General features: G+C 38.5%; 1 protein-coding gene across 12 annotated transcripts in view; it reads left to right on the top strand.

The window, feature by feature from the left end:
• FRMPD4 (FERM and PDZ domain containing 4) overlaps positions 1-24,505 on the top strand; it is a 900,683-nt gene that overhangs the window by 644,301 nt on the left and 231,877 nt on the right. For all 12 annotated transcript variants that reach the window (XM_012435175.2, XM_021674826.2, XM_064364515.1 and 9 more), the window contains one exon: positions 23,370-23,486. In XM_012435175.2, coding sequence (XP_012290598.1) covers positions 23,370-23,486 — 117 coding nt within the window. The remainder of the gene's footprint in view (positions 1-23,369; positions 23,487-24,505) is intronic.

The following is a 24,505-nucleotide window of genomic DNA, read 5'->3' as shown; positions in this document are numbered from 1 at the left end:
TTATTCACTAACAAACATTGCTGATTGACTAGATAGCTAAGATGATTTTCTTTCAGCAAAAGAGTAAATGAACTGACATCTTTGTGGCTAGGCTCACACATATTAAACATGAATTAGTTTGTTTGTGAATGAACATAAACATGCTTTATTTTAATTCTGGTACTATTTTATACTAATTTGTGTTCATTTCAGATATAATTGTAACCAATAAGATAGAAAACTGTCTCTAAAATTCCCTTGCGAAAATATATTTATATTTTCCTGAGACCATGTATGAGAATTTCAAGCTCAGTTAATAAGGTCTCCCATTCACACATCCCTCCCTGAAGCTGTTAAATGTACCTTCTACATTTATCACATTAGAAGTCTTCTTCCTCAGCAGAATCTTTCTTTAGCTCCCTGTTACTACCGAAAACAAATTCAGAAACCTAGCTTTAGGCTTCTAAGCCCTCATTAGTTACCTCTCTCATATGTGTGTTTATCTAGTCATCCATCCATCCATCCATCCGAGCAACAAATATTTATTTATTATCTAATGTCTTTTGCTAGATGTTTCAAAAAACACCAGTTAAAGGCTTCCTTCTCCTGTTGATGTTTCGTTCATGGAAATTTTTCTCCTGCACTTTTCATTAAATAAGCTGCTGTTCTCCCAATGGATAGCATTCAAATCAGCTCTTAGATCTTCACAACATTCTCCTCAACTTATTTCACCAGTTTCTGTGAGTATTTCAGGACCCAAGCTGAGTCTGCCATTTCTCACTATGAGATGAGATGCCTGACAGAAACAGACATGTCAGTGCTTGAGTGGGAGCCACTCTCTGTTAACAAGCCACATTCTACTCTGAGGATAGAGGCTGAAAAATTAAGAAACACAAAGCCTGTTTTTCAAGTGCTTATAAGTAATGGAGCAAAAATAAATACAATAAGAAGCGTGAAAAATGGACTCATAGAAAATACCTAAAGTGAAACTGATAAACAGTTTTAAAGAAGTTTAGTAAAGCATAAGTAGAGGTCAGGGGGATTCTATCAAGAACTCAGGTGACTGGATACTTTGGACAAATCAAAAAAAACCACACAGGAAGGGAGTGCGAGCAGGGTTTAGAATTGTCAGGCAACAGTATGACTCGATTTGGCAATTCCTAAAGCAGGGATGAGAATTTTAGCAAAGTCAGAAGTGCACACAAGCCTCAAATTTGCCTTGCTGGTATTTTGGCCAGGGAACAAGGAGATTTGAGGACAATGAGTTTTAGATGCTCACTGTTGTACTTTCATGGAGGAGAACTCTGCAGCTCCCAACTTCCCATTCTGTCTCCTTTTCCATGCTTTCTCTTTATAGCAGGGTTTCCCAACCTTGGCACTCTTGACAAGTGTCTCACATCATGTCTGCTAATGCTTCAGTGGCCAAGCAAGTCATGTGACCAAGTGAAGGGGTCAGAAAGTTCACTCAGTCCACCATGAGGTGATGACAAAAACGTGGATAGATAATGCAGCTCCTGGGGAGTTAAAAATTGAGAACAACAACTCTATCTACTGCTGACCCCTAGTGCACAAATTAGCCACAGAAATGCACTGTCACTTAAAGCTGTACTGGGCACAATCTGAGCTTCAAAACAGAGACAAGAAATCATGTAATGAAAAATTAAGACCCTATATTGTATTTATCAACATTAAAAATATTGCTACTGCTGGCCATTGATAAACTGCCAAGATAAGTTGCCCACAAACCCTGTGTTTGCCATGACGAATCCTGGGGGTCAGTGGTATCTGGTCAAATCTATTTGCCATCACTAATGGTGAGAAGCTAGGTTTGTGATAAGTACAGTTTTAGCCACACTTAAAACTACACAAGAGAACCCAGTATAAAAGATAAGTTTGTATGATTCAAAATTCTTAAGGCAATCATCTTTTTTTCCCCCAAATCTAATGATTAAAACTTGGAAGTGCTCTTAAACAAAGACCTGTTGCCAGTAAAAACATCTTGTTGGTGGGTTAGCATGGAGCCCAAGAACTCTGGTCATGGAGCACAGCTATCCATAGGCTTATCCTGGGGTTTTCTCTCATAGAATTTAAGAAAGTGCAGCTTTAGTCATCAAATATGTGAAAGCCTCTCTATGCTGGGCATCTGAGAACTGCTAGGCAGACATCAGTCTTTTCAGCTGGGTTGTTTCCAGCTGCCTCATTGAATACAAAGGCAAGTTATGAATATTGAAAGTGCCTTGAGATTAGGAACCATGTGTTAAACAGTGAGATTTTTAAGAATAATTCATATTTAGCAACAAATGAGTTTGTATTGCACTCATTTGTTGACAAATATTTGTTGCATGCTCATGACATGCAAGTATAATTTTGTAATGTGTGTACATACCTAATTCAACATTATGACTGTTTTGATGAGGTATCTACAAAATGTTTTTGGTACTACATTTGTTTGTAGATTAAAAGGGCCAAAAATGATTGGAGGAATTTACAGTGTTTTGTTTTCTTTTTCCTCTCTCCAAGTAGAAATGGTAAGAACTACACATTTGCATTCCCAGTAGAATTCTAAAATAGTTTTAGGGTTCTTGCCCTAGGGAACCCCATGAAAAACTGGAGCACTCAACCGCCTATGGCAAGGTAGGGACAGGTGGCATGGGCAAGTGTCTCCAGGCTCTCAGCTTCCACTGTGCCCTTGCAACACCTGGCCCAGTGGAAACATGCTGGCAATACCATCATGACCCTTGGGGACATGTATTTTAATTTTAAAACAAAGCGATGTGTATGGCATGTCCCTCAATTAGCACTATATGCTCCCAGGAAGAAGGAGGTCTCTGGAGTAGGCCAGGATGTTGGTTTCCATGGAGAGAGCATTCCAAGGACAGGAACTGGCAGGGAAGGACAGGCCCTAAGAAACCAGAGTAGACTGGGCATGGTGGCTCACTCCTGTAATCCCAGCACTTTGGGAGGCCGAGGCAGGCAAACCGCTTGAGCCTGGAGTCCAAGACCAGCCTGGGAAATGTAGCAAGACCCTTCTCTCTACAAAAAGTAAAAATAAATCAGCTAGGCATGGTGGTGTATGCTATGCCTGTGGCCCCAACTACTCGGGAGGTTGCAGTGGGAGGATCACTTGTGTCCAGGAAGTCGAGGCTGCAGTGAGCCATGATCACACCACTGCTCTCTAGCCTTGGTGGCAGAACGAGAACCCATCTCAAGAAAAAAAGAAACCTGAGTAAAGTATGTATAGTGGGGGTAGGGAAAATCCTTTTTGTCTTTAGTGTGTCAAGAGAGAAGCAATTTTTTTAAAAGTGCAGTCACAGGATTTGAATTAGACAAACCTAGGTTGAAATGCTGGCTACATTGGCTTCATAGCTGGATAACTTTGAGCAAGTGGTCTAACAGTTTTCTCATCTTTGAAATGGGGAAAGGAATAATGACCTTGTCTGCTTGTTTAGAGAGCTAAATGTGATAATTTTTATAAATTCTCTTTAAAAAGCGTAGACTGAAAAGCCAGAAGACTTAACTTATAAGGCTAATTTGGACACTTAACTAACTAGCTTGATCACATATTGTAAGTTTTGAGAATCAATTGCCTCATCTATCACAGTGGAGTAGGGGAAGAGAGTCATAAAGTTATCAAATGCCATCAATGAAATGCAGGTAAGACTGTTAATAATATAGGAGTGGAAAAAGTGAAACAGTTGCAGAATTCTCCAAGGAACCCAATAAGGCATCTGAAACAGATACTAAACTTAAAAAGAAAGCATAAACCAAATTTGTGATTTTTCCCCTTTATGCCTCTTCAACATAGGACAGCGGCAGATTTAAAACTATATTTATATGAAAGAATTACTCTCAAGAGATAAGAGCCATCCTTTTGTGTTTGATAAAAATTAAGGATGAGGTCCAGAAGAAAGGAATGGGGGAAGTAAAATACAAGTGTCTGGACGTATTGTGATGTAAATGAGCAGCAGTCTGTTCCTATATATATTTTTTTGAGACAGGGTCTCACTATGTTGCCCAAACTGGAGTGCAGTGGCACAATCATGGCTCACTGCAGCCTTGACCTCCTAGGCTCAAGTGATCTTCCCCGCCTTGGCCTCCAGAGTAATACTATATTTGTGCCATGCCTGGCTAATTTTTTTACTATTCATAGAGACAAGGTCCCACTGTGTTGCCCAGGCTGGTCTCAAACTCCTGGGCTCAAGTGATCCTCCCACCTTGGCCTCCCAAAGTGTTGGGATTATAGGCATGAGTCACTATACCAGGCCTGTTCCTACTTCTTTTTAAGTCTTAGGATGCAGCTTTCTTTACCCTCTGCTGTGGTATCTCTACTAGGAAATGGGTCCTTCCTTTGCGGAGGTTAGGGGAGATTGATGAGATAATGTCTGCAGAGTAGACTAATCTCCTTGGGAGATTAAGGCTCCCTCTGCAAGTGTACATTTTGATCATTATGACTATTTGTGCCTCTGTGAAATACTGCCAAAGAGAACAAGAACAGCCTGCCAGAAAGAGAAATTTTCCTAGGGTGAGAGATGAAAAAGAAATGGAATGAAAGGTGAGATTTTAAAAAATAGGAAAAGAAAGAAAAGTAATTGCAAGAAGAAAATGAGAACAATTATATAAACAGAGATTGGATTCAAGGACACATGGCCAAAATCCCAGAATCAGAGGAAGGCTGGTGGTGGGTAAGAAGAAAAACACAACAAAACCTTTGAGAGTTAAAATGTTGAATTTTCCGGGGTGATCAGAGAAGTTCCAGAATAGAAACTTCGGGCAGGCACTAGAGAAATGAAAAGAAATGGAAAAAAAAGAAAGTAAAATTTCCAGTGGGTCTTTGCATTTTTGCCTCTTCTCTCTCCTAGGAGAGATTTTTCTATCCTAAAATATTAAATATCGCTGGGAGAAATATACATGGAATATAAATAGTAATTATGATTTTTGAGCCTATTAAAAATGACTATTATGTTTCTTATATACAGTGCCCTTTCTTTTCAATGCATTCACCTGCACTCTAGACAAAGCTACTTTCAGAGTGCTCCCTCTTTTCACTAAAATGAGATTGGCCTGGACTAGGTTGTCTTGTGGATCATAGCTGATGAATGGCATGCTTTCTGTAGATAAGGCAAATGGTCTTAATGATTTCAAGAGTCCACATCAGAAACGTTTATCACAGCAATGGAGCTAACAGACCGTTCGCCTGCAAACGTTGATGGATTGGACAGTCACATTTCTATTTGCTCAGAGATGGAAATAATTTCATGCTGTTTAAGATTATTTTTTAGTAAAACAAAAAGAAGCCTAAGAACAAACACGAGCTTTGGTATGGATATTTTTCCTGACTAAACTTAGCAGTTGATCAGTTTTGCACTTGTTTGTTGTGGATATAAATTAGGATTGTGGGTGTTTTTTTTTTTTGCACCATAAACATATTGAGACCCACAGAACAGGTGATTTGTGGTCTTGAGACACTGTTAAAGAGGTAGAGGGTCAACTCAGATAGTAATACCCAATACTTTTGGGGCAGCCATTCTTGCTTCCTCCTTATTGCCTGCAGGAAGAAGGGGAGGATGTGTTTCTGGAACAGTCATTCCTGGATACTGGTTCATTGGAAGCTTCTCAGTGATGTGGCAGGTGAAGAATTTACCCAACTGCTTTAGGGAGCTTGCCAGCCCTGCTGTGGCCAGCTTTTCTATTGCCGGGATTCATAGTCACCACCCCTTTACTTCCCCACTCTCCCACCTAGCCCCCAACCCCTGCCCCTTAGCTTTTCCCCTCCTAGGACTTTCCACATTTGTACCTATTTTAAGAAGTGTCCAACTAAGCCAAATACTTATTCTCCCACATCAGACCTACCCTGTAAAACATGTAAGCAAATACTTTTAGCTTACCATTTGTTGACTAGATGATGACTTTTAAGTACAATTGACCCTTGAACAACTCAGGGATTAGGGGTGCTGACTTTCATGACACGCCAAAACTCAATACGAATGGCCTACTGTTGACCAGAAGCCTTACTGATAACTGTAAATGGTGGATTAACACAGATTTTGTCTGTTTCATGTATGATAAACCATATTCTTAAGGTAAACTAGAAAAAAGAAAATGTTATTGGATAATCATAAGGAAAATTTGTTTACTATTCATTAAAGTAGAAGTGAATCATCATAAAATTCTTCATTCTTATTGTCTTCATGTTGAATAGGTTAAGGAGGAGGAGGAAGAGAAGGGGTTCGTCTTGCTGTCTCAGGGTGGCAGAGGCAGAACAAAATCCCTGTATAAGTGGACATGTGCAGTCTAACCCTATGTTGCTAAGGGCCAACTGTATTCACAGAGCCCTGAGGAAACTAACAAGAAAAATATAAAACATTTGTTTCACCTTGAAAGAACTGAGAAACCTGATGAGGAAGAAGAGACTCATTTAAACATCCATGTTAGATATTTACAGTCAATGAAACTAGAAGGCTTCTTGTAGAGACAGCCTAGTTTAACCTCCACATTAACTGTGGCTTAGGGAGATGAGCTGACGTCCTGATTCTTAATGTAGTTCTTGTGTTCATTTAACAAATATATGTGGATGCCTAAACAAGATCACAAATTCCCTGCTTAAGTCAGCTAACAGAGCCTAGAACTGATAGACAAGTCACCACACAAATTAACGAAAAGAATGGGGGTCGTAAAGAAATCTGTGGGTAAAACACCTAACCTTGCTCCAATAAAATTATAATGTGAACCACAGATGTTATTTTAAATTTACTGGTAGCCGTATTTTAAAAATAAGAAAAAACTGATGAATTTTTCTTTTAATATGTTTTGCTTAACCCGATGTATCTAAAATATTATTTCAACATGTAATCAATTTATAAAAAATATTGAGACTTTTTATATTTTTTCTTCCTACTAAGCGTTGGAAATCTGCTGTGTATTTCAGATTTACAGCACATCTTAATTCATACTTGCCACATTTCCAGTGTTCAGTAATTACCTATGATGAGTGGCTACCATATTGGGCAGAGCAAGTTGATAGAAAGTTTCTTGGAGGACGAACAATTAAACCAGAATAATAAGTTATTAGTTGGCAGAATGAATGAAGAAGGGAGAATTGGACAAATCTTCTAGGTCTGAGAGACCAGCAAGCTAAAACATTCCAAGGTTAAAGAAGGCAGTATCTTGGAGAAAATGCGTGGAATTCATTGTGGCCTCTTTTGAAGAACAGGGTGGCCATTTGTAAAGATGGGGAAGTTAGGTAGAGAGGTAGGTTTGGGGGAGTGAACATGAGTTCAGTTTTGGATGTGTTGAATTTAAGATGTCTGTGGACAACCACGTGGAGGTGTAAGATGGTTAAAACTATAGGAATTCAGAGATCCCACTGCAAATTGGGCTATAGCACAGAAGCTTCATAAGGAAGGTCAGAGTTTCACCAGCATTTTAAAGGATGGGTACCCAATGTCATTTACTCTAGAAAACTGTAGGTTATATTGAGTTGGAGTTCTCAGTTTTTGCCATTCAACATGGAGAAACAGAGACAACAAAGTTTAGCATTAAAATCATCAAAAGTTTATGGATCCTAATTTATCATTCACACCTCATTGTCTTCTATAAACAAAGTAGGATTTCTTGTTATAATTTCTTGTTATGCTAGAATGGCATTTAGATATAGAATGCAGACGCAGACCTTTTATTAGTATATTATATTCTAATCCTTCATGTAATCAAGGTTCATTTTGTGTGTTATAGGGGAATTTTATAAATTTTAGGCTGTTATTAGGAAAGATTATTCACAAAATGCAGTTTTACTGTATAATTTTGTGAACCCATGCTGAAGTCAAATTAATTTTAAGCATCACACTTATTAGTCTTTTTTATCCAAATTGTTTCTAAGTTTTTAAACATCCTCTAAATTTATGTATAAACTTCTGATATAGAATCTAGGTATGAGAAAAATTAAAAATTTTAGATTTTTTTTATTGGGGAAAATCAAATGAAAGACAATGCTATATCCATAAGTATTACCTTTAAATAAATTTAACATTTCTTCTGTGAAATTAGCAACTAGTAGGACGTGTACAAGCTTATAGGACTCACAACTGCAAAAGAATGGAATTTGTAGGGCTGGTATAATGATAGTAAGTGAATGAAATGCTGAGCTTTAGAATATACAATGGATGAATATGATCATTCATTGTAAAAGAAAGGATTTGACTTAGTCTCCCTTCTAGAGGCAATGACAGAAGATACTTCTTTTTGTTCCATTCTTTAAAAGTTACAAATATAAAGGAGGAAATTTTTAAAAAAAGAAGAAAATTAATTGCTTATAAGATGCAATTACTGCCTCTATTTCCTGCTGGGTCTTTAGAGCCCAGCTAAGACTGTAAAATACCAGATGAATGGGGTTGATGGAGCAGAAGGAGAAATACACAGCCCATAAACCAGCATGCCAATGGCTGTGCCATTGGGTTGTATGCACTGGAAAGGGCAGAGACTGTGCTCTTTATCTCTGCTGCAGCTTGGAAGTAAAGATTCACCAAGGACTGGCTGTGTTAATATCAAGTATTTTATGGCTGCAATTCATTATGAAGCATCTTGCAAAATCCCTGTCAAACAAAATGGCTGTCAGAGCCACTTTTGTTTTGCTGCCAAAAGGACCATTTGGTTTCCGCTCATTTGGTTACAGGTATAATCAGATGTTTGCTCATTGCTGTAGGTAATTTCACCATCCTCAATATGATGGTTTCAGTTATGCCCTAGAAAAACCTCTAGAGTTCAGTTTGATTCAACTCTGTTCATTGAGCTCTAAGTTTAGACAAATCTCTACACCTGTGGCACAAGACTTAAATGAGTAAGGAGGCTCAGAACCTAAGATAACTAGTAGAACTTATAACACAGTAAATGAAGCCACATGGAGTTGTACAAATGGTGGCCCTGGAGATCAATCCGTCAGTCATTGAATTTCTCCCCCTACCTATGTATGTATCTTTAGTTGACTGTAATAGAAGATGCAATTGAAGGGCTGTGAGGAAGGTACTTACTACTCAACAGCAGAAGTTGGCAAACTTCTTTTGTAAAGGCCCAGATGGTAAATATTTTAGGCTTTGCAAGCCATACAATCTCTGTCACACTGCTCAATACTGCTGTTTTTGTGTGAAAGCAGCAATAGATGACACTTAAACAAGTGGACACTGGGCCAAGGCCACCAGATGTAGTTTGCTGAGCACTGATGTGGAGAGTAGAAGGAGGAGATGCCATTATTAGATGTGAAAGTCAAGCCTTTCTGAGGGAAGTAGTACAAGAAATGGTTCTAACAGGATGTGTAATATTTCTGTAGGGATATCTATTTTCAATCTACTTTATTCTTGGTCGTTCTCAAATTATTTTGTGTATAATAGTTTTCTGTCATCAACTTTTGTACATGTTCTTCGAATAGTGGGGCCAAGTGATCATCTTGCATTCCTACTGAGTTTAGATGAGTTCCAAGATACAATATAGGCTCAATGAATCTTTTTGGAGAAGAATAAGGTAGGGGCCTCAGGGGAAGTTTCTCAAAGTTTTCAATCTGATTGCTAAAGAACCAAGTCATAACCAAAGATTAAAGACAAGCCATGTTTTCTGTATTGTATGTGGAGTTGTGGATGCTGATAGACCTTCTTACATAAATGCTTAACCCAGGAGTCCGCCCGGAGAAGGAAATCCTAGACTACAAGGGAGGCTCTCTGTTAACGTTAGAAGGAAGTGAATTAGAGCTTCATTTAACGGGTGGTCATCATGCTCATGTCTTAAAAATCTGAGATCAAAGCCAGGAGTTCAAGACCAGCCTGGCCAACATCATAAAACCCCATCTCTACTAAAAATACAAAAATTAGCTGGGCTTGGTGGCATGCACCTGTAATCCCAGCTACTCAGGACGCTGAGGCATGAGAATCACTTGAACCTGGGAGGTGGAGGTTGCAGTGAGCCAAGATGGCACCACTCTACTTCTACTCCAACCTGGGTGACAGGGAGATTATATATCAAAAAAAAAAAAAAAATCTGAGATGACTATTAATGCGAAGTGCAGGTATTGTTCAGGAGATATATTTTGTTTTGTTTTACTATGTGTGGTCAAACCAGTTCTCATTAACTCTTTTGCCTTGACCTGGGTCTCCCAAGGTCAGTATCAGGTAATGAATGGGAGCCAACTTCCATCTTGGCAAATCCCTGCCAGGCAGGGAGCCCCAGGTTGAATTCTCCAGCAGGGATAGTTAACATCCTGTTTCAGGAATGTATAAAGGCCTGGCAGAGATTTTCCAGGATGGAAGTCAGCATCCACTCCTAACCTGACACTGACCTTGGGAGACTATGCTCAGGCTGTGGTCCCTGAGCCAGCAGCTTCAACATCACCTGGGAGTTCATTAAAAATGCTGAATCCTGGACCCCACTCTAAGCCTGCAAAAACAGAACCTGCATTTTAACAAGATGCTCAGGTGATTCTTTTGCATACTAAAGTTGGAGAGGCCCTGCTATAAGGGGCACCTTTTTTAATAAATGTAACACCTAACTGCTAAAATCTCTTTCCTGGAAACATTCACAGTTGAGATACATTGAGGCCAGGAGTTCAAGACCAACCAGGGCAAGTTTTGAGAACTTGTCTAATAAAAATTTAGCAAGTCATACATGGTTATAATATAGCTCTTTCTCACAATTTGTGACTCTGTGCTCTTTATAAATAAATGTCTTCCTTACTGTGGAAATCACTATTCCATGATATAGAAGTACTGAGAGCTTATTGTCTTCTTAGTGTTTTCAGCCCATTCCCTCTCTATAACACATCTTAGGAAAATATATGATACTTTTTGTCCTGATTCACAAAATGATTATGTTTGGACATAAAAAGTTGCCAGGGCTTACTTGAGCCTATTATGTGGGTTAGGATGAGGAATTTCTGGATCTTTCTCTGTGTTCAGTGACAACATGCCTATCATTGGAGCAGATGGATTGAAAAATATCAATTAACTCCAAATGGAAGCTGGGTAAGATGGATTAAAACTAAAAAACCCTAATATGGTTACTAACAGCATCACTTACCTTGCTATAATTTTTTACTGTAAGTGTCATAATAAATATAATTATTATAAAAATTGTTATGGAAATGTGAGACCAGAATGGGAAACTATGAACGTTGTAAAAGAATGTGGGCCTTCTCTTTCACCTCCCGAGTTTGAGGTAGGCACCATCTCTTAGAGATTTTCTAAAGACATAAACCGTAAATCATCTGTTTTCCCTATATGCAGCAAGGAGACACAATGGCCATATTTTCAGCTCATACTCAACACTGCCTCTTCCTCTCTCTACTTTGTGTTAGGTTGTTCACTCTTTCAGGGCAGGGCCTTGTCATCTGTGTTTGTCACAGTTCTACTCATAAAATTGTGCTCAATAGAAAGGTTTCTGAATGAACAAAAAAATAAGTAAGTGCAGGGGGATATTGGATGGGAAATATCTGCAAGTTGGCTTCCATCACTGCTGGAAAGTCTCCACATTATCATTATTTATATCTTTTCTCCCTACAATGTTTGCAGTTGTTTAAAGACAAAAAAGGAAGAAGAAAAAGAAGAAAAGAAAAGATTGATAAATATCTATGTTTGTATCCCCTGTGAGGCTTGGTGTACTTTCTATTCTTACACATTTTTGATGACCTTGGAGATGTACAGATATTGAGAAATCTAGTGAAATGATATATTTTCCTTTAACATCTAAGTTGGGAGTATTAAAAAGAATCATTTCAGTTTCTACACTTAACTCCAAGTACACATTTGTTCCTTCTATATTAATAGTTTAAGAAAATTATGGGACACCATGGAACTGCATGATGAATTCAGGCTTGGGATGGGGAGAGACAACAGTTATGTAAATAAATGCAGGAACAAAGCTGTGAATCTCTTCATTAAAGAACTCTAAATGAAAAGCCACCAGAAATCTTTTTAGAATTAGATAAAAATAAAGTACGCTAGGTTTATGTGTTTTGTTTATATTATAAATAACAGATTTAAAATATTGCAAATGCACTCTAACTCTGGGGAAGGAAGCCAGACAACACATTTTAGCACCAGTGCTTTTAGGTGTACCTAAGTGGGCTGTAACTTTCCATCTTACCTTGTTAACGATATCAGCAGGTTTACTATAAACACCTGTTCTTTAGGGATTCTAATTCAGCAGTAAAGAAAGGGTCTCTAGCAGGCACAGAGATAGCAACCAAACTCAAACATGTTTTTGATAGAAAATAGGCAACTTAGCTTGGACAACCACCAGCCTTTGGTAGTTTTTAAAAAATGTGAATAAGGCTAAAACAATGGTGGACATTATTAGATGTCATACCGCTTGATAGTAAAGCTATCTTACAACATCACATTTGAAAACTTTAAATATCAGCTTGTGATACTGTTTCCACAAGCCCCAAAGGATCTTGACTTGAATTTTGGAAAGCAGCCACCAGAGTGAGTTTTTTATTATTGTTTTGGACTGCCAGCATATTGCATATTTGAAATACCATTCATCCAAATAGTGGCCCTATTTACAAGATAAGATCAATGGTTCAGAGATTTAAAACTCTTCATAAATATTCAGGTATGTGATGAGTTGAACTATAATGTTCTATCCTTGGGTCAAATGCTTTGGAAAATAGAATTTTTTTTCATTTTCCCTGAGTGGTGAACTGTTACTTCAGTGAAAAAAAAAGTTTTGTACAATTTGTGTATAAGAGTCTCTTCCACTCCTGTTGAAGATCATGGTCTTTGAGAAACAAACCTGGTTAGTCAACAAAGGTGAACATTTTGGAGCTTGATGGGACTTTAGAAATCATGTAGTCTGGCCCCTTCATTCTAAAAATAAGAAAATAGAAGGACAGAAAAATAAATGACTTTGTCAAGGTGACACTATAAATCAGAGGTCAGCAGACTATGGCTGGAAGGCCACATATGGATTTGTTTTTGTGAATGAAGCTTTGTTGGAACACAGCTACGCCCGTTAGTTTCCATATTGTCTATGGCTACTTTTGATACAATGGTGGAGTTGAATAGTTGCTACAAAGAGCCTATGACTCATGAATCTGAAAATAGTTACTATCTGACTCTTTATAGAAGTTTGCTGATCCCTGCTATCAATGGTAGACTTAGAACTTAGCCTCCTGAGAATAGTTTTTAGGAAATATTTTGGTTTTCTTACTCAGAAAAAAATGTAAGAACTTAATGGAATGGGAGATAACTATTAAATAGATATACTTTTAGGAATCTAAAAGTTTTTAGGCAGAGCCAAGAAGATTAAGTAAACTACAGTCCAGATAAGTAGTTTATATGTTAACCCATAAAAATTCAAAAATAATTAAAATAAATGTGCATGTCCCCAGAAAATAGCGAGAATATAATCTTCACAATGATTGGCTAAATCAGAATATGTTTGAATATTTCATACACATGTTCAAGGGAAGTCAGTTGGATTTGGCTAAGCTTGGTGAGTAGCAGTTTTAGAGTATGAGTCATTCATAAATAAGTGAAATGTGAAGATAAATGTTATCTCTTAAAATGATGAGTGTTTGCAAAAGTGTTTTAATAACACATTTGAAAATTAGATTAGGCCATTTGGCAGATTCAACCAATGCTGTGTTTCATTAACTCTGTAATCACTGTCAAGTTCTATGACATGATGCATTTGGTGGGTCCTGAGAGCATATACAGGTTCCATATTACGACGAAAGACAACAGACTGGGTTCTAAATGAAGCAGGAAAAAGCATTTAATGATTGGTATGGGTTAAATAGTTGTCTGTGTGGGATAATTTGAGAAGTGTAAGGAAGATTTACCTGTCTCCTGAATATCCCAGCATGAAACTACTAACTGAAAAGTTTCACTTAAAGCTCAGGGTTCAGGGGACAACCCAGAGCCAAGACAATGTCCAGGTTGGGTGAGCTGTAATGCCTGCCTTCCTCAACAATGTTTCAAAAGTCCCATGAGTGTCCAGGAAAGCAAGCACCCTATCTGCTTATCACAGCTCTAGTCCTTCACAAGGACTGACACAAGAGTCCTCAATGAAATGTTTTGAATGAGTGAATGAGTGAATGTACTGGATGCTTGAAAGAGAGAAATAGAGCTCTCAGACTACATTCTATCCCACACAGCAGGCACTGTGTAGTATAGGGTTGCTATATCTGCTACAAGACTGACCATAGAATCTTGAAAAATTTACCTCTCACAGTTCTGGGGCCAAACTCCCCCTTTTATAACAAACCACTCCCACAATAACAGCATTAATCCATTCATGAGGGTGGAGCCCTCATGACTTAAACAACTCTTAAAGGTCCTACCACCTCCCCATACCACTGCATTGGGGATCAAGTTTCCAGCACGTGAACTTTGGGGGACAAGCTCAAATGATAGCAGATGCTAGGCTAGAAAAAAGTCTAAGTGAGACGATCGTTGGTGTTTATTTTATGTGTCAATAATTCTGGTCTATTTTTTCACTGACGGATTTCTTTGTCTATTTTTTTCACTGATGGATTCCAAGAACCTAGAACAGCATGTGGTACAAAGTAGGCACTCAATCAATATTTGTTATATGCATTAATGAATGTGTGTAAGTAATAATGATAGCAGCTTTTGATCACCTGTGTCATACAGTCTTTACAATAATTCAACAGGGTGGTTGATATTAGTCCTAGTTTTCAGAGGAGAAAGCTGATGTTTGGACAAGGATAAGGAGCCTACTTAAGTTCACACAGATACTATGAGGTGGTGTCAGTGTTCAAATGCAGCTCTATTTGAATTTAGACTCCATGGTTTGGCCTTTTTTTCTGCTTTATTCTTCCCTGATTTTACAGAAATAGTAGCAGGCTGTATATCTTTCTGCATATTGATCTTTTGTTTTAATGTGTCTTCAGAGTCTTCCCAAATCAGTACATAAAGAATTTCCTCATTCCTTCTTTTGACAGCTGCGTAGTATTCCTTTGTGTGGTCGTACCATGTTTTCTTTAATCTATCCCATACTATGAACACTTAGGTTGAAGTGTATGCTCACTTTCAGTTTGGATGGTGCTTGCTAAATTGGCCTCTATCAGGGATTGTCAAAATGCACTCCAAGCAATACATGGCAATGCATTTCCCCACAGCCACGCCAGCTCTGTATGTTTTCACACCATCAGTACTTCCTCTCTACAGTTTCTCCAGTGATTCCACCAAGAATCCATGTGGAATCATAACCATTTTCTAGTTTCATTTGTTTAAAAAAAAACCTTAAGGATGAAAATAATATATATTCATTATAGGAAACAAAAATACACAAAAGCAAACAAGAATTTAAAAAAAAAAAACCTCAATCTCACAACCCAGAGATAACCACTATGTACCCATTCATCCAGCCTGTTTTTCTATGCCTATCTACACAGATTTTTTTACAAGATGGATCACATGGTGCACACCCTTTTTGTAACCAACTTTGTTCATTTAACTATGTCCTATGGCAGTCAGTCTTCATCTACACCTTTGGTTTAATGTTTGAATGGTATTCCATTATTGGCTTAGCTGACGTGGTAGCAAACAACCCCTCTTGTCGAGCTGCTGTAAGGATTAAAAAGAAAATCTGTGCAAGTGCCTGGAACAGTGCCTATCTGACAGTAGTTACTGAACAAATGGCATTTCAACATACATGTACTCTTACTCAAAAGCAGAGAACTACAATTTTAATCCTAACATCCTGTGTCAGCATCATCATGCAGCTTTAATTAATTTATTAATTCAATTATCATTTGAACATCTAAAATGTGCCTGGCACTAGTCTGAGTAAGAGCAATAGAAAGGTAAAGACATGGTCCATCCCCTTAAGGGTGAGTGCCCAGCCTACCAGCTGGCATCATATACTTGGGAAATATAATACAGCTACAAACTCATGGACAGGTACAACAGCATTCTAGCAGAAAGAGCTCAAGACTTGACCTGTCAACAATTCCCACATTTAGCTCTGTAGTTCCTCTCTGAGCAATGAATCTTAGCCACTCTACGCGTTATCTCCTCAACAATATGCTAATTATATAGTCCTTATAATTGTCCTTCCACATTTATAGAGTTGGAGAATTCAGTGAACTAAGAGATGTAAATGCACAGTACAAAATTCAAATGTCCAATTTGCAGCAGGGCTGCATCTAACTTTAATGGCAACCCCTGCATGTGGTGTTTGGGGACTCTATAGATACATGGCTTCAGACCCTTAAGACATCTGGACTCTGTCACTGGATTATTCACAAAGTGAGGCTGAAGTTTGTATGTAGAAACTTTTGGAAGAAGACCAGTTAAGCCAGATTTAATTATCCTGTAATTCTCCCTGATACCTAATTAAGAAATATAACTAACTCAACAAGCTGTGAGAGGCTTGTGCTGAAACTTGTAGATGTATAACTACATAATTAATTTTATTGTGTAGGTTGGTAAATCATGTAATGAATCACATGAAAATAATCAGAAAAATACTTAAATTTGGTTGTTAAAATATACAGTCAAATGTCTTTTACCATAGAAAAACTCTTGATTAATAATCTATTTCTCCTTAATTAAAATGATTTTATAATGAATATTTTTTGTGTATCTGCTTTCATGAGGCTTCGCATTAATATTTAAAGTAGTTTTTAACTGCCTGCTTTTCCCCCTTTACTATATTTTCCTGTCCTCCTTGTCATAACAAAAGTGACATCTTAAAAATAGTTGGTGGGTTGAGTTTTACTTCTATCTATGGGGCTTTGAAGTTATTTTCAGGCTATTAATACAGCTTTCCTCACGTGGACCTGTGCCAAAACCTGCTAATAAGGAACAGTAGAATGAAAAGCTGTTACCTGTTGTATGAGATCAAAATACTTTGACTACTGTACTGAAGCTTGATTTAATGGAGAAAGTTACATTCAGAGGGAGAAGAAAAAGCCTAATTGAGGACATATCTGTGTGTCTATAGCATGAATAAATGGAACGAAAAGACTTGGTCAGCTAACTCCTTACTGATTCATGGCGGCAAGAAACTGTACAGGACAGGCCTCCCTAAGGGTCATGCCAGGGACCCTCTACTAACCCCGGTGGGACATATCAAGCTGGGCACAAAAGAAACGTTGCTGTCTTCTAAACTTGGAGCTTGTTAAATTCATTTAAAACTATCTATTATTCATTTTTCTCACACCTCTCCACTTCCTTACCTTCACCCACATCGCATGTCCACCCCAAAGATACCTTGAATGAGGTCTGCTTGCAAATGTAAAACACCGTTTTACGATACCTTTAGGTATCTGTAGGGTTTGGGGTTCTGTAACCCAACCACCATCTACAGCAAGCTAAATGAGAACGCTATACAACCTTGGGTTAGTCTGAAAATAATGTTTGTCAGTCCAAAGAGATAAGAATGATAAAATTCTGGATCATGTTTTATTTTGTTAGATCTGTAGAGTATCATGCAATGTCACAGATGAATGACTGAATACGTATAGCTTTGGTTTTCCCATATCTGAAATGAACATGATAATGCATTCCTCAACACCAAGTCTCAAAGGATGCAGCTTAATCCTGGCTACTTGTCCAAAATATGACCAGATGCATAACAAAGCTGATAAGCTGTTATCACACTTATTTGTGGCACAGTGTGAGTAATAGGGAGTTTGGAGTAGAAAGTCTCACGACTCAGTCCTGGACACTCTTCTAACAGGTGGTGTAACCCCAGCAGGAGTTTGGCCTAGGGTGGGTTTGGGGCAGGCTCTACCTTCCTCCACCATTTCCATGCCTAATACCATTGATGTAAGACACAGTGCCTGCTGAAGGATGCAGCCTCTCTTTAAAGTAGATTGTTGTCCCTACTGGGCTAGTTATACACTCTTTCTATGTCTCAGTTTCTTCATATTTGAAAGAGAAATAATAATGTAGGCACCCTGTTGCATGCTGAGGCAGGCCTGTGAGTATCCTAAGCAGTTATATCCTTAGAAATGCTGTCTGCTACTCTTATTAATATGACCATTACTGCTTACAGCACAATGTACCATTGGAAGAGACTATTCTAAATGAGTCAAGCATTGTACTTTAGGGCTTTATGTATCTCATTTATCTGCATAACATTGCTCTGAGCTACTTGTTATTATTTCCGTTTTACACATAAAACTAAAACCCAGAAAAGCCAACCTGTTAAGTGGCAAACCTGGGATTTGAACTCTTTCCCTCTGATATAAAGATATGTTGTACTTGTCACTATTAGACCGTAAGCAGAAACTTTGACAATGCTTGGTTTTATGTTTTATTCAACTGAAGTTTATTGAGAACCTACTATATACTAGGTACTATGCTAAGAATTGCGCATTCATTACATTATCTTCTTGTAACAGTCCTATGAGCTAAGCAGGTTTTTTTCATCTTGCCTCTATTGCCATTTTGATCAGATAGTTCTATCTTGTGAGGGGGTGTCCTGTGCATTGTAGGATGTTTAGCAATATACCTAGTCTCTGCCCAGCAGTTGCCAGAAGCACACATTCTCCTCCCCTCAGTTGTGACCACCAAAAATCTCCAGATATTGCTAAGTGTCCCTTGGGGGCCAAATCACCCTGAATGAAAAACAGTGAGTTAGAATAATTCTACTTTGCAGGTGATGAAAATAGGGTACAAAGAGTTTAGAGTAAATTGCACAAGATCACAAATCTACTAAGTGGCAGAATTTGAATCTGACTCAGGACTTTGGAACCTGACCTCACATTGCTTCTCCCCTACAGCATCCCTTTTTCTGATACTGCCATGTTTCTAAGGAAACTCAAATACCAAAGAGGCCTGCAGGTGCCTCCTAAAAGCCAGTCTTCTAGGGCAAGCTAGCCATCGAGATTTTGCCCAGGACTTAGAGGCACGCACGCAGGAGGAAACCATGAGTTGCTTCCACTAATGGTCGCAATACAAATAGTTCTGCAACTTTGTCTGTATCATTCATAGCTGCTCTCATTTCCTATCAGGTATGAAGATCTTTTGTGTCCAGGAAGGTTTCAATCTGTTGCAAACAATAGATGGGTAAAGCACAAAGTTGCAAACCAGTTCAGTCAGTCGCTGGGAGTTTCTGAAGTGATTTAAATAGCCCTGCCAATGTAGGTCGCTATTTTTAAGGCTGAGCTAAGTGTTTGAAAGTGGTTCACGCAGCCATGCCCTCAGATAGAAGTCACAGGACATCAGAATTGCAAGGACTCTTAAGGCTTTGCCTGACACCAGTGGAAATGGACATGCTGCACCCAGGATCACACAGTTGGGATTTCTGGTTTCTGGTAAAAACTTTCTGATGTTTCCTCCTGCCTTGAGAATGGCTGAACTCATCACCTTCTGACACTCTGGGAAGGTGTGACTGCTTGGTTAAGCCCCTTCTTGCCCTGCTCTTGCCAGAATGGAGAAAAATAGATGACTGAACCTTTCACTGTCTTTCTCTTCTGAGGATGGATTAAAGCCGTTTATACTTGCACAACCACCCAAAGTCCTATATTATAGTTATTTAGCAAAGACTTTATAGCACATACTGAGTGCTTTACAAAACTCACTTAATATTCTCCCAATGGGTCCTATGGTCATCATTTTACCAAGGTGTAACTGGAACTGAGGAGGTTAGGGAGATGAAGTAACTTGTTCAAGGTCGTGGAAAATAAATGGCAGAGCCTGGATTGAAGAGAGTCTGGTTCTAACCCAGTGTTTCTCAGACTTGAGTGGGCATCAGCATTCTGTGGAAGCTTGTTAATCACAGATTGCTGGGTCACCCCCATCACCCTAGAGTTTTGGATTCAGTAGGTCTTGGGTGGTGCCCCAAAATTTGCATCTCAAACAAATTTCCAGATGATGAACCTATTGCTGGCCCTGGGACTATTCTTCTCAACCTCTCTGCTCCAGCATATCTGCTCTTGATCACCATACCCTTTCTCTCCTACCTTGTCAGCTAATTAAAAAAAAAAAAAAAAGGCAGAGTTACTTGGAGCAGTGGATCGCCACTTTGGCTGACCTGGGTAGTAGAAAATACCAATGCCTAGGCCCTATCCCCAGATATTCAGACTCAATGGCTTGGCTTTGGTTCCAGGTATCTGTAGTTTACAAGTTCCTCCACGGGGGATTCCAATGTATACTGACACATGACATTGGAAACCACTGATTCGGGTGATTGCTCGCAAACTTTCCAGGGTATGTAAATTACATGGGGATCTCAATAAAATGCAGATTCTGCATTTCTGACTAATCATGAGGTAGTACCCATGCTACTAGATCTCAGCCTAAACTTGGGGTAGCAAGCACTAGTATTTCCCAAACCCCATGGTTGTCAATTAAAAAATATAGAATGCCTACTTCAATTTAAACTTTCAATAGACAATAACATTACTTTTTTGGTATAAGTATATCCTAAATATTACAATGAAATTATACTAACATTTATACTAAAAATTATGCATTGTTTATTTTAAATTCAATTTAAGTGGGTATTTTTGTTTGGCTTTGCTTTTTTACTAAATCTGGCAACCTTACCAGAAAATAAGAATTATCTGAATTACTTGTTTCAATGCATTCACGCCTATTCATGGACTTCTTGTTCTAATCCAGACCTTCGGAATCATAATCATCATTTCTGGTGCCTGGTAATCTGTATATTTAGCAAGTGCTGCCAGGTGCTTCTTTTCAGCTCAATTTGGGAAATACATAAAAGCCTGGATTATGACTGCCTGAAATCCTCATACTGGCCATTGTCAGGGCTGGACTTGTAGTCATCACACTGCTAGAGCCGGAGCCAAATCCCTCTGCAATTATGACCTGTGTCGTTAACTTTTCTCAAGGTTGTTATGGATAAATACTTATAAAGGGTGTTTTATTTTCTACTTGCACTTTTAATTTGCTAAATCATACTAAGGCCTTTCAGATCCATGTATTTTGTGTTAACACATTATCGGACAGACAGGTAGCCATGTTTGATCTTAATTATTCAATTATTTGTTTTGTATCATGGGGATGCTCCTTGAGCTAGATTCACTTGATTTGCATTTGTGGAGTCTTCCAGTATTGGCACTTCATTTGGCATTTTATGACAAGAGGCTTTATTTGAAAATATCTCAAATATCTTGCTAAACGGTTGTTAGCTGCTTCCCAAACATACTGTACAGGACAATGTAGTTTACAATAAAATTGAGGCTTCCTCCAACTTGTTATTATAATGCTGTATTTTACATGTAAATTATATTAGGAGGCCTGTGTCTTTCTTTTAGTGATTAAGATTTCATGGAGGGGAAGAAGAATCAAAAGAAAAAGGAAAAGGAAGAAAAGGAAAAGGAAAGGAAAAGAAAGGAAAGACAGTTTATTTGTTTTTAATAAGTTAGCCTCCTCTGGGGAAGATAAGCGTTCTGATACTGTACATAATTGAGTATGCCAAAATAAATTGTCGCATTCTCTACATAGGCCTCCTTTCACTCACAAGGATATTCTTTGTGCCATTTCTAACTGTACTGTTGCTTTTGGAATGGTTTTTAATAATAGAATAGACTGTGTTCATACGTGTAAGAACTTGTTTTCTTGATATTACCTAAGAAAGCATTCCAAATGCATTCTCTACTAGTGTAGAGAAATCAGTGGATTTTTGTTTTGGTTTGGTTTTGGTTTTGTCTCTGTGTGTGTGTGTGTGTGTGTGTGTATGTGTGTGTTTTAATAGTACCTCAGGGTAGCAAATTCATGTGTTCTCTCACTGCAGGAAAGCAGCATTTTTTTTTAACAAAAACCACCAGAGGAAATTGCCACTGCTGGCTTTTATGCAAAGAAGAGGAACAAGATGTTTGCCATGTGTTTGAGTAGTCAGTGGGCCACAAATAATCCTATGGTGGCATTCAACACTTAACCAGACCAGTATTAAATTGTGAACACTTTTTTCAAGCAAAATACTGTTCTTATGTCCTTGATGAAGGCTGTAGGAAAACTGAAACGAAGTTAAAGAAAAGAAATGGAGGTGGTTAAAATTATACAAAATAGTTTCTCTACAGAAAACATACAGGAAATAGGCTTGTTTTGCTTAAGAGGTATTGGAAAGGCTGGGCTGGGGAGGGATGAGTTGCCCAATATCCTGGGGAATTTAAAAGTCTGAAAGGCTGAGACTCCTGCTTTGGATGTTTGCTGCAAAAGGGCTACCACATGAGGTTGTTCAGGGTGTACCTAGTGCGAGAGTGCCTGGCTATGTTAGCACCTGCCACATTCACTAGCCAGGCTGGGCACCAGGCTGGGGGAAGAGTGCCTGCTCTGCAGTCATCTGACTGCAGGGGCGCTGTTTCCTCTTTGCAAAGGGCTCTCTGGTAGCCGAGACTGAGTCCCTGAAAGCATCATCCACTGTTCCCTGCCACTTGCTTTGGTGGTACCAGCCTTAGATTTGGAACCACCCAAAGGCTCTCACAGGCTATGCAGTGAATAACTTCATCAGGAGTAAAAGGACCAAGTGATGAGGGATGTTCAGCCATGCTAAAATTGCATCATTTACTTCCTTCCAAAGCATGGTTAAGGTCTGAGGAAGTCTTGGGCATTCACAAGGGCAAGAAGGGATTTCTGCAGATCCTGGGCTAAGGAAGCTTTGCCAGGAGTCAGTGATGCTTCAGAAACTGGGCTCAGGCTTCTGGTTACAGACTGTGACTGCAAGGCTGCCCATTCCTACTGCTTGTTACGTGAAATTACTTCCTCTTTCTTCTTGATCTTGGAAAGGCAGGCATCTAGAAAATTCTCCAGAACCTACCCTTTCATTTGGCTGCTGAATTGACTTTAAGTGGTAAACTAGAAATTGTAAAAGATAATGTATAGATTTTTGTTGTAACTTAAATTGGGGTTTTACCTGAGTTTTTATGACTTACCTTGACTGGTGTGTGGTTAATATGAGTCTAAATCTTGTAGTTTGGTCATAGGAGTCCGGGAAACTGAAGCTTGGGATTTTTTTGCTGAAGAGCCATAAAAACAGTAATGTATTTTCCCATGTATTTATATTGTGATACAAAATCTATTCCAATGCCCAAACTGTCCTAATGTCTGGCCTCAGAAATGCCTAGTATGGGAGGAAGTATGCACAACTTTTGTTCAAAATTAGCTTGTGTGTCTTAAGGAAAGTTCCTTAAGCTTACTGAGTCATTCACTGTTTCCTCATCTGTAAAATGTATAAATATATTTACCTCATAGTGCTCCTGAGAAAAATGAATGAAATAATATGTAGAAAATCATATGCCTGGCACACTACCTCCCACAAAAACATTCTTTATAATTATTCATTTCATCATGTGAGGATACAGCCCACAATTTAGAGGAGTAAGTCACATTCTCCTTCCAGAGTTTGTCTCATGAGGAATGTTCAGGAGTCAGGTATAATAATGCTTTTCTATTTTTTTTCTTTTCCAGCCACAGGACGAAGTCTTCAGGCTGGCCGCCTCCCTCAGGACCCTGGAGCTTGAACCAGGTGCCGCCCTATGGATGGGAGATGACGGCAAACCGAGATGGGCGAGACTACTTCATCAAGTAGGTTAAACAGATGGCGTGAACGATAGAATCTTTGGCCAATGGACTTCTTTATCTTTGATTTGTTTATAAGAATGAACATATTTAAATTAGGCACTCACAGGCATCTGGAGGCCATTATTAAAGCAGCTGGATCTCCTAAACCAGCTGCTTATATTTCTATATATTTCTATACTTCTTTCTATACAGTTACATTTCTATATATTATGATGTTGGGTTGCTTCATTCTTGGACAGGCACCGTCTTAGAGTGACAGTTCACTGTGTAGCATGGTAACCCTGGCTCAGAGCAAAACTTTCCGCTGTTAAATATTAGGCCAAGTTGTATTCATTGTCTGAGACTAACAACCGAAGTTGGACATGCAGGAAGAGTTTCATTTACAAAGTTTTCTAGGAATGGTCAAGACAGGAATGTTACTTTCTCATCTGTAATTTTTTAAAAATCAGCTAAAAGGATTATGTACATTATCTGTTTTATTATAAATTTCTCACACTAGTGTTGGCTTAGGTTTTGGATTTTTGTGGTGCTCTTGTTTTTTGTTAATTGTGGTAGAGAGAGAAAGAGAGAGAGAGAGAGAGATAACATGAAATTTACCATTGCAACCATTTTTAGATGTACAATTCAGTGGCATTAAGTATATCCACAATGTTGTGCAACCACTCACTACTATCCATTTCCAGAACTTTTTTCATTATCCCCAAAAGAAACTTTGTACCCATTAAACAATAACTGCCAGTTCCTCCCTCCCACTACCTCCTGGTGACCTCTATTCTACTTTCTGTCTCTATAAGTTAACCTGCTCTAGGGACTTCATATAAATGAAATTATGTAATATCTATCTTTTTGTCTCTGACTTTTTCACTTAGCATAACGTTTTCAAGGCTCATCTATGCTATAGCACATGTCAGAATATTTTCCTTTTCTCTTTATTTTTCCTTTTTAATATTCCCTCGTGTGGATAGACCACATTTTGTTTATTCATTTCTCTATTAATGGACATTTGGGTTGTTTCCACCTTT

The sequence above is a fragment of the Aotus nancymaae genome, unplaced genomic scaffold (assembly GCF_030222135.1).
Source record: "Aotus nancymaae isolate 86718 unplaced genomic scaffold, 86718_ANA_hifiasm-v0.15.2.pri h1tg000058l, whole genome shotgun sequence".
NCBI classification, from domain to species: Eukaryota; Metazoa; Chordata; class Mammalia; order Primates; family Aotidae; genus Aotus; species Aotus nancymaae.
Note: the sequence above shows the minus strand (reverse complement) of the source record. Positions and strands in the feature narration are given on the sequence as shown.